This window comes from Mixophyes fleayi, chromosome 1 (assembly GCF_038048845.1).
Source record: "Mixophyes fleayi isolate aMixFle1 chromosome 1, aMixFle1.hap1, whole genome shotgun sequence".
NCBI lineage: Eukaryota > Metazoa > Chordata > Amphibia > Anura > Limnodynastidae > Mixophyes > Mixophyes fleayi.
The window spans coordinates 22,076,625-22,087,725 of NC_134402.1; the positions used below are offsets into that span (position 1 = coordinate 22,076,625).

General features: G+C 39.1%; 1 protein-coding gene across 6 annotated transcripts in view; it reads left to right on the plus strand.

Annotated features, from left to right (window-relative positions):
• CTNNA2 (catenin alpha 2) overlaps nt 1–2,084 on the plus strand; it is a 1,470,003-nt gene extending 1,467,919 nt beyond the window's left edge. For all 6 annotated transcript variants that reach the window (XM_075191920.1, XM_075191984.1, XM_075192198.1 and 3 more), the window contains one exon: nt 886–2,084. In XM_075191920.1, the coding sequence (XP_075048021.1) occupies nt 886–1,173 (288 nt within the window). In that variant the 3' untranslated portion in view covers nt 1,174–2,084. The remainder of the gene's footprint in view (nt 1–885) is intronic.
• Nucleotides 2,085–11,101: the final 9,017 nt, after the last annotated feature.

The window sequence follows — 11,101 nt, forward strand, 5'->3', positions numbered from 1 at the left end:
GTTTATTGTAGGGATCAATAGTCCCTATTTTAACTGCCATTCAAGCAGTCCAGGTAGAGTATACCGTAAATGTGTATAATGCGGTCGTCTGTACTTAATGTTAAAGACTAGTAACTTCTATATCAATAACAAGCACTTACTGCCTGCCTAATGCAACATACATAATAATAAAAATAATTTGCACACCTCTTAAATGTGTAGATCCGTCACTATTAATATCTGAATTATCTCTTCAATTATCTCCCAACCGTAGACCGTAATTGGGAAAGCTTAATTTGTTAGCCGGTACTGTCTATCATCCCTACTGCTGAGAATAGGCATGTGAGACACCACCCCTTGATGAAACCTTTATCCCCACACCTATTATAGTGTAAGCTCTTCTGGCCAGGGCATCTTTACCTTTAATGTCATTTCATAGTCAAAAGTGCAAAACAGAAAACTAATTTGCACCCCTTGCATTGTAACATGGTTTTGTCCAGGAGACTGAAATAAGATACCTCTTCATTTAAGATCCTTAATGAATCAGGCCCCTAGTCATCATAAAGCAATTTTATATACTCATGTACTTTAATATGTTTTTCTTTCAAATTTTATCTTACGTTTTGGTCATTTACTATCTGGTCCTCACCTTACAGATGCAGCAGACTTTATTTCTGCACTGTGCTTGCCAATTCACCAATTATCATCATCTACAGCAATCATCATCACAATTTAACCATTTAAATTATTAGTTTGTCACTTTGACGTGCCGAGAGACCTGTAACAAAGTCGTTGTGAAATGAGAATTAAAGTCTGCTTCATCTGTAGTCTACATGTCAGAAGAAACGAACAGATACAGCTCAGTACGAGTAGAATAATTTATATTTATTCCTCTATTTTCTGCAGTTGGACAGCGCCACCTCGCTGATTCAGGCCGCCAAAAATCTGATGAATGCCGTAGTGCTGACCGTGAAGGCCTCTTACGTGGCTTCAACCAAGTACCAGAAGGTCTACGGCACAGCAGCCGTAAACTCTCCCGTCGTGTCCTGGAAGATGAAAGCTCCAGAGAAGAAGCCACTGGTAAAAAGAGAAAAACCAGAAGAATATCAGACCCGAGTAAGGAGAGGATCCCAAAAGAAACACATCTCTCCAGTCCAGGCTCTAAGTGAATTTAAAGCGATGGATTCATTCTAGAACTCTAGGCTTTACTAACAGGATATTTTTTTTTTTATTTTTTTTTTTAAAAGAAGTCATTTTGTATGCTTACCTGCCGACTTGTATGCGTCCGGCATGAACCGAACCTTTGCAGTGTCCGTTTGCATGCTTCCCCAGATTTTATTGGAGTTAAAATACAGTACATTCGCAATAAAGCAAGTGCATTGACTGCTGTTAAATTATAACTTGTATTTTTGCCCTTATCCCACACCAGAGGTTGTAGATCCAGGCGAGCGATCAGCCAATGGAGAACTAAAAAGGTAACATGCATGCAGGAAGCATTAGGTTGTCTGGACTCGTTAGCCAAGACATGGCAGTGTAATGGTAGACCATTCAGCTTGTAATGCTTTCGTTTAGTGCAAACTATACCTATGCCTATTTGTGTGGCACAGATGATGAATTTTGACATCCTTGTGATAGTACGTGGCTTTTTTTTCCGTAAGTCTACTAATAACGTAACCTAGGGCTTATCACCTATTGTGTATTCTGTTCCTCTATGTTACAGTGTTATTTACCATGTTACTGATTAGTCCCCAGAAGTAATAACAGCTAGCTAAGTCCATGTGTTGGCGTGTGAAACCCATTGAGGTGACTGAAATGGCCTTCTTCTCATTAGTTAAACATTTGGACATTAACGTGGACCGCTCACCCACCATGGAGGCAGACATTTTTGTGCTGAATCGATATGCTCAGTTCTCATGAATACTTGTTCAGATCACAAAATGGCTGCCTTCTACGTGCAGGTCAGGTGTCCATTTTATCTTGTTGGCTTTGAAAACATAACAGTGTTGCAGCTTAAAAGCAAAATGTAGATGACCAGTAGCTTGGAATAGAGGTCTGGACCATGGCTTTGTACCAATTAACTTAATAAAGTCATTAACTCCCTCTAATATTGTATGTTTATTATTTTTTGCCATGTTTAATGCATGATACATGATATAATAGTTATGATGCTTTAGGGGGTTTGTTGAAGAAGTGGAATTTATAATCTTTGTTTCATAAAGAGGTACATTTGATCCCACTGTCTTCCAGCACCAGTTTAAAGGAGCTTCACATCTTTACTTTGTGGTGTCGTTAATATTAATATACTCAGAATTCTAATATTTGGTGTAGCCCCTCCCACTTCAACCTTGCCCACAATTGGCTGGGCTGAAATAATATGTGCCGCTGTTAATAGTCTAATGCTCTGATTGGCTGTGGGTTATTTCAGCCCCATCTACTGGTTTAAAAAAATGAAGACAATAGGTATTCTGATCCTTGTCAAACACTGATATAATGGTGCAATGTGTATAAATGTTCTGTGACCCCTAACAACCAATCAGACTCAATTATTTTTCTAGTGCTGATTTTAAAAGAAATTCAAGATGGTCGCTGTGGGTCACAGCACATTTGAGCACATATCACCATTGTTATGTTGCAACCAAGGGGAATTTGTCTGGTAGTCAATTTAGTCTTAAAATAAAACATAAATAAATAAAATTTGTGTTTTATGCAATATTTTGAACACTTGACAATTAGAGATGGGGAAATCAATTTCTTGCACAAATCAACTCAGATTCTGCCAGAATTTGCACAATAATTTTACATCCCCCTCTCCTCTAGAAGCAGGTCAGTCTAGAAGTAGGTCAGTCTAGAAGCAGGTCAGTCTAGAAGCAGGTCAATCTAGAAGCAGGACAATCTAGAAGCAGGACAATCACAGTGCATGGAATGTAGAGGAGCCAATAAGCAAGGTTCAAGGGATGCCACATGTCTACATTCTTATAAAATGAACTTACAGTTCCTCTGGAACAGAGTGTTCTATGGGAAAATGCCTCTGGATGCTACTGTATGTTATTGTGACTTGTGTTTTTTTTTTATTTTCCATTGTACACGCTTACAGTACCCATGTAGGTATTCAAATATCCAGGCAAAACATTGTCATCTTTACTGCACTGACGGACGGAAAAAAAAATTTAATCCAAAATTTCTCCTCTTATTGCGAGCCAGTCTGTTTGTCTCCTCTATTTGAAGACAATTTTTTTCAAAAGCCACAAAACCAAGTTCATTTTATTGACTCTCAACTACTTTATCATAGTTGCCTTGATGTTGGGGCAAATATCACCCATCCCATATTTTGCTCAAGTACTCAACCTTATTGTACAGCAATTCTTGTGCACTTAACAAGACCTTGAACACACATCAGCTATGTTACGTAAGATCTGTGCCCATTACAACAGATCACACTCTGCAAGAAATGCCCTTTCCATGTTACAAAGATGGAAACATTTGCCACAACATCAGTTCATATGTGATCTTCCAACTAAATGGAATTCTACACTGGCTTTGCTTGAGAGTCTACATGAGCCAAGAAAAGTCATCGATGACTCTGTTATGTTACATCCCAAATTTGTGGGAAATGTCAGTTTTCACCCAAAGTAATGGCAAGGAGATAATTTGCAAATTGTGCTCCCCTTTGGTGTTTCCAAACCAAAGTGGAGCACCTGACCTGTGATGAGTGTGGCATTAGCAATATTTTATCTATTATTTTTTGCTATTGCAATTGTTACGCAGGACCATGAGGGTTATAACTGTGCTGAGCTGTTGTAGTCTCCAAATAAAAGCTGCAGTTAACTTGTAAATGATGATGATAATGATGATGAGTATGATATTGATTATGATGATGATGATGATGATGAAGGTGCTGGTCATATTGGTATTGATAATGGGAGTCAATAACTGATAATTGATGAGGATGAAACACAGAAAACGATGTTGTAGATGGAGAAGAATTAGCAGACATATCACTTTATTCCGATAAGGTGACAAATGTTTAGATTCGATCAAGAAAATAGACAATTTTCGGAATGCAAGGGTTGGATCCACGATACAAACATAAAATCCAGGCATTTTTAGCTATAACACAAAAAAGTCTGTCCTTTTGCATTGTCAAGAAGTGCTTATACGAAGTCATCAGCCGCTTATAGAGCAAGAAAAGAAAAGTGTCAGATAAACTTATGTGTTAGCATGTTCATAACAACCTCTTAGTAATGAACTCACCAAACTGGCACCGAAAAAAACTACTACGAAAAGAGAAAATCTATCAACAGCAAAGTCAAGCAAATCAATACTAAAGGGAATGATGCATAAAGCAGGTTGAAGAGCCGTCCAAAGCACAGTCCGTTATCACCCAATAATGTGAAAAGGTGACATAGGCAAAAATGGATTAAGTTTGGGTAACCCCTGAACTCATCAACACTCTTACCCACACACCTCTCTAATATATAGTTTCTCTTTTTTGAAATACCTTGGACAATAAATTGTTGTATCGGACGCCTGAATTTTTTTTCCTCTACCCTAGCAAAATCCCCATACATTCCAAAACCAATCTTACAGTCTCAGAAGGACTAACACAATCCCCACAAGAAATAATAGGGAGGGTACATGTAGGTTATTGGAAACTTGTAACTTCTTTTTGGGTTATTCCACATCACATCAACCCCAAAACAAAATGAAATGTCCACCAGCCATCTCATATTTTTACAATTTTCTTTTTGATAAGAGAGGATGTCCAAAAAACTATTTCTGCCAAATGTCTTGACTGTCTGACCATTAGTTTCCGAAATACTGTTTTTTCAATGTATTCAACTATTTACTAATCGCACCTTTATTATTCCAGTTTATTTGAAGTATCACAGGTTTTTAGTAAGAAATCACCATGAAATGTGGACCCCTGAGGTAACTTTTTCTTCCGAATCCAAAAATCCAAACCAAATTACTGTATCTGCCTTATGTTTCAAGTTGCAACAAAAATGCAAGCTTTTGGAACAGAATTAAAAACGCTGGGTTAAATAAAAAATAGCTATCCCAATTTTCTTAGGTGATTATCAAAGGTTTACATTACTACCAGAAAAAAAATCAGCAGGGTACTCTGTTTCATAGTGGAGGAAAAAATAATGAAGTTGACGTTCGATTACTGTTGTACCATATACATACTTTACACAAGAAACCATGAAATTTAAAAACTTAAACATAACTGAAGTTGAGTCAAGAATCACATTATTTTCCCCTTATTTGGAACCTGTTGTAATGGTCTGTCATTTTCCTTAAAGTGTCAGCAGACAGTGTATATTGCCTTGCAGTACTTCCTTGGATAGTAGGCACTTTCGTTACACATAAGACGTGAACAAAAAAACCCAAGAAACTAAAGATCTCTTGAAGGCCAGGACAACACGTTCATTTCATGAAGTGTACCAGCACATCTTGTTTCTCCTCATTACATTAATGTACCCAATATACCAGATGTTATCATACACTGCTGCTATGTATGTTCCAGGTGGCAGATTAATTTTGTTTACATTTTATCACGGGTATGAGGACTGAAGGTACCTGCTGGTAGTGGCGCAGCTAAACTGAGAGTTGCGGAGTCTAACACGCCTCCGGTCTTCTCCCGGGTCCCTCGCAAGGAGGTTTGGGTTTCACTGCAGAGACATGCAGTTCGCGGCCCTCCCAATTAGCCACCAGTGAGGTTATTGTTTAACAAGCAAGGTCGCGCAATCTGAGGTCATACCATGCGGGCAATGGGAGTACCGAAAGTGGAGTCAGGAAGCTAGCAGTCAAACCAGGAGATCTGTATTAACCAGAGGGAGATCCAAAAGCAGAGTCCAACAGAACTGGGACAGAGTCCAGATAATCAGGCAGGATGCTTGGGAGCAAACAGGAGTGCTGGAGCATAGGAAGACCTAGATACTCTGACACCCTCGTAGTGTCAGAGGCCTTTTTAAAAAGTGTAAGGGAGCCTCTGATTGGTGGTAGGAATTCGGCAGCTAGCATGCCGACAGAAGCGTCCCTTTGCGTATGCGATGGAGACGCGAGTGAACAGCGCATGAGTATTCTGATACCAGGCAAGGAGAACGGAATGTATCTCGTCTCTAGGCAACAGGACACGGTTGGGCAGAGAAGGAAGGCGATCGTCCCGGGCACAGAGTGGAAGTGCGGGAACGGCGCCTGAAACATTTTTTATGACTGTGGACGTAGTGACACTAACTCTGGTTTCTGCTGTCTTCATATTATCTGATGACAAGTGATATATGTGTAGCTTATCATAGTGTGAAATCTGGAAAGAGTACGTGTTCCTGCCACAGTCTTTGCTGTTTCTAGACTGCTATACAGCTTGGTTTTGCAGTCTTATATTTCACTTTGTGACACATATATAAACGTTATGCCTTGTACATTTTCAATTGCCCAGTTATACAGGTCCATAGGTGTCAAGATGTGATGGGTTTCCATTGCTTGCAGACTAGGGCGGATAGCTAGACGTGTAACTATCCCTCCAATGCCTTCACACTAACTCTTATGATGTGACAAAAAATTCCATTCTGCTTGAATGTTGAAGTCATCCTTATGGAAGCATAAATTCAAAAAGTTTTTGCAGTTCTTGTATTGTGCACTAGCACCATCACTAAAGTAATGAACATACTCCAATTTTGGTAATAGTTCGAAAAGTGTTCCATAGCTACCATAATAAAGGCATGCACAGATATGGCTACATAGTCATGGGTATCACTTATAACTCGCACAGTTTAAAGTGTCACAATCATCTTGCCTAAAATATACAGCAAGTGTGTAGAGTTGCTTGTGAATTGTCCCAGTGGAATCCTTCAATTGAATCCTGTTACACGAATGAATAATTTTCTGCACAATCTAGTAGCACAATAGCTTCTGTTTCTGGTCGAATGGTTTCCTTCAACTGGTGTAGGTATTCAGCCTGGGACAGATGGGCTGTTGCATCAACCACAGTACTACAAATAACTTCATGGAATTGTTCCACAGTACTAGTGATTGTAACCAATTTACTTTGGTCAGTGTGGACCCACTGCTTATAGGCAATTGTGCCGTCATCATCCATATCACTATCATGAAAAAGTTTTTCAACTATTTTCTGAAGTGCTTCCAGAACTGGGCGTTTGTCCCATTGATGATGCATACAAGTTTTTGATAATAAAGAACAGACAAAGATTGTATTTAGGTCATTGTAGTCCCTCTTTAGGGGTAGAGCAGCAACCAGTAATTTTAAGTTTCAGAATGCATACCTCTTGCAGCAACAATAGCACACCACGGAGGTATTCGGAACAAATCGATCTTTGAACACAAGCAGGGGAGCACACAAGGGGGGGTTCTCCAGAAACCCCTCCGCGAACGGTACTGTACAGCAGCCGCGGCGCTGTCAAAGAAGCGTCCGTGGCGGTGCTGTATTGTACTGCCGTGGACGCTTCTTTGAGAGCGCCGCGGCTGCTGTACAATTCAGAATCACCGAAATGGAACTGCTGCGCATGCGCGGCCACATGCGCGGCAGCTCTCTCTTTTTTTTTTTTGAAGGGGGGAGAACCCCCCCTTAAAAATCCTGCATTTGCCCCTGACAAGATAAAACTCTTTCAAGTTTCCTTGGAGTAGCCTTTTCTGTTTGTGAATTCTTTTTCCTCCTGGAACTTTTACAGAAACAAACTCTTTTTTTCCAAGACACATCCGAGAATGTTCATCGCCTTTGTAAAACTGCTGTACCTGATAAACGATTTATACAAGCAAGGCTTTCCCTCTATATTTTTTAGATTCTGCCAGTGTGCCATGGGTTATTTTATGTTTTCTTGATTGCTTTACCATGTATTCTGTGACATTAAATTTTTCTGCAGTCTTCTTGTCTTGTCCAGTTGTCGGTGCCAGAGTTAATATTTTTATTACTTCTTGTCATGGCGCCTCTTCACCCTTCCCATCAGTTTCTGTTAAGTTTCAGTTTCTGTATAGGAGAGTTATCCAATTGCCTCAGTTTTGTTCACTATTTAGGTGTGGTTTTTAACCTAACATGGTTTCTTATGTAAAGTATGTATGCGGTACTACAGTAATCAAATGTCCACTTTATTATTTTTTTTCTCCGCTATGAAACAGAGTACCAAGCAGCATTTTTTGAATAGTAATGTATACCTTTGTTAAGTGCCTAGCTATAAATTTGGGTAGCTAATGTTGATTTAACCTACAGTTTTTATTCTGTTCCAAAAGCTAGCAATTTTGCAGTAACTCGAAAAGTAAGGCAGATGAAGTCATTGGGTTTGGAGTTTTGGATTCGGGGGGAAAGTTACCTTAAGGGTCCAAAGTTTGTTGTGATTCCTTAATAAACACCAGTGATAATTCAAATAAACTGGAATAAATAAGCCACAATTAGTAAATAATTTAATGCAATGAAAAATCAATATTTGGAAACTAATGGTCAGACAGTCGAGATATTTGGCAGAAATTGTTTTTTGGACACCTTGTCTTAACTAAAAAATAATCATTAAAATCTGAGATGGGTAGTGGACTCATCTTGTTGAACTGACGTGGAATCACCCTATTTCCATCTCATTGAAACGTGGGTTTTTTTCATTGTGAGATGCTAACAAAAGTTCACAAATTGCAACATCATTTTTTTTGGAAAGAATGCAGGAGCATGAGGGTTACTCCACTGCAGTAGACTGTGAACTGTATGTGGGTGTGGCTTTGCTTGCACATTTGAGTGATAGAAGCACAGATTAGCCACTCGCTAGAGCAGAAACATTCTATTGAAGGATATTTGTCTTTCAGGTCTTGCTGTCTGTGGCCATACAAGTTGACCTTTGGTAACCGTAGAACATTTACTTATATAGCTCTTTAGCTTTTACAATTGGAGACAAACACAGTAATAAAACAACACTGGGGGTCAACAGGCAGACAAAGTGACAATAGGGCACTGCTCACAAACTTACACTCTGTTTGATTTTTGGAAGTAATTTCATTAGAATTGGTAACATCTAATCTATTTTTTTATGTTTTCAAATCAAAACAAAAATCACAAACTAAACTATAAGCTTTATAAAAATAAATAAATACATGCAATAAATAATGAGTAGAGGTGGACTCAATGCCACCCTGAATCTAACACCCATCTAGAAAGGTAGCAATGGGTCCAGCCTGGCAAGTGTGTTGGGACTCAGGTGGAGGTAGAGAAGGACAGTTTTCAGCAGAAGTACAAAACAGCATGAAACAAACAGCAATGGAACTGCTTGACATACAATATAGCGTACAGCTGCGCAATATGTTTCCGTTCCTATCACTCCAAAGAACTGCAACACACTATACTGGATTATATAGTGACATAACTAAGAAATGGACCTTGTTAATGTTGTCTGCTGCTGAGAAGTCTCTGCAGTGATTGTCTGTCTGTAGTTGGCATTAATACCAATGTCCAGTGATGCTGTAGTAGTGAGGGGATCTCTTTCAATTAAGTGGGCAAAACTGCAGTAACATCCACAATGCCTACAAATATAGCAATAAATCAAGAATGAGCGCTGATGTATACCAAAAAGCTGCCTAAGTCTACATAAGGAGCCACCTGCTCCCCAAACAAAGTCACAAACAAATGGATGACTTACAGCGCTGGAAGGTTCACACAGATAGAAATGCCATCATCAAACAGGACACTGTAACACAAAAATGGAATAGACATAGAGCAGTAAAGTCCCAACAATAAATAAAGGGTCCAAATATCTTCCAGTTCCCTCTTCCAAGTGAGTTCAAGTTAACCAATTACAGGGTAACCACGTGAGGGACCTCCCCCTGGATGTATGCTTACAGACTGGTTTCTTTAAACACAGCACATCAACCAGATAAAAGTCATGATATCTGCATTCACTGCATTCTCCAATGATACACATGTGCAAAAAATAAAAGATCATAGCATAATACCATTTATTGATCACAAAAATTCTCAATATAAAATCCACAGGTTTGGTCTGCTTCTAGGAGCGTACCTTAAGTAAAAGGATTACACCGCACATAACAGGGTAATTACCCAAAGTTCAATAGGCTCTTACTGGCTGCCGTCCTCCTCAGGTAGTCCCAGCGTTAGTCTCCCTGTAAACCGACGCGTTTCGAATCATTAAGATTCTTTTTCAAGGTAACAAGAAGACATCCGGAGAATCCTTATAAAATAATGGAGTACAGTCACATGGTACACATTAGCGAATCACATCCCATTGGTACCGATCACATGATCGCAGTCCAGATGAGTAATTCTATCCCAGAGTGAGGCTTGGCTTATTTGCGGTTCACACATGCGCAGTTGAGTTCTTCCTCGTAGCGATCGTGTAAATGGACTTTATTTCAATCAAAGTGGGGGACATTAGCTGACTCACTTGGGCTCCCACGAACATAGTAAAGAATATAAAAATATATAAAATATGTATAAGCTGAATGCCACATACAGTTACTTAATAAAAGTACACATAACAATAAGTTAACGGATAGTACTACTACAAAACCACTATTCTTTTCACAATGACAATACTGCTTATACTCAAGATTGTGAACACCTGATAGCAATGAAACAAGGGGAGGAACAAGATGGATCTATGCAAGTGTCTCAGGGATCATATGAACCACTTGAGTTCGAAATCTGCATTTAATCCCCTGGGTGCCAGGGTTTTCAGCAGGAAGATTCATCTCATCTCAGCCTTTGCTAATCTCTGGAGTGTGTTCTTATATCTCCAATGTGGCATAATCCGTTCCAATCCCTAAAAATTCACAATATGTTTTGGATTATATTGATGCACATTTCTAAAATGATCGGATAAAGTATGGGTTTCTAGGCCTTTTGTAATATTATTTACATGTTCCCGTAATCGGGTTTTTAGAGGTCGTTTTGTACGACCGATATATAGTAGATGGCAGGAACATTCAATAGCGTATATTACTGATAATATTACATGTTATGAATTGGTATATACGATAGGTTTGATTATTCCTAGAGAAGGTATCTAATTTCTTACAGTTTGAAGGTGTATTCTTACACATTCTACACGTTCCACACCGGTAGAAACCAGTACTCTTTACATTGGATTGGCCCACATCGAACGTAACACTC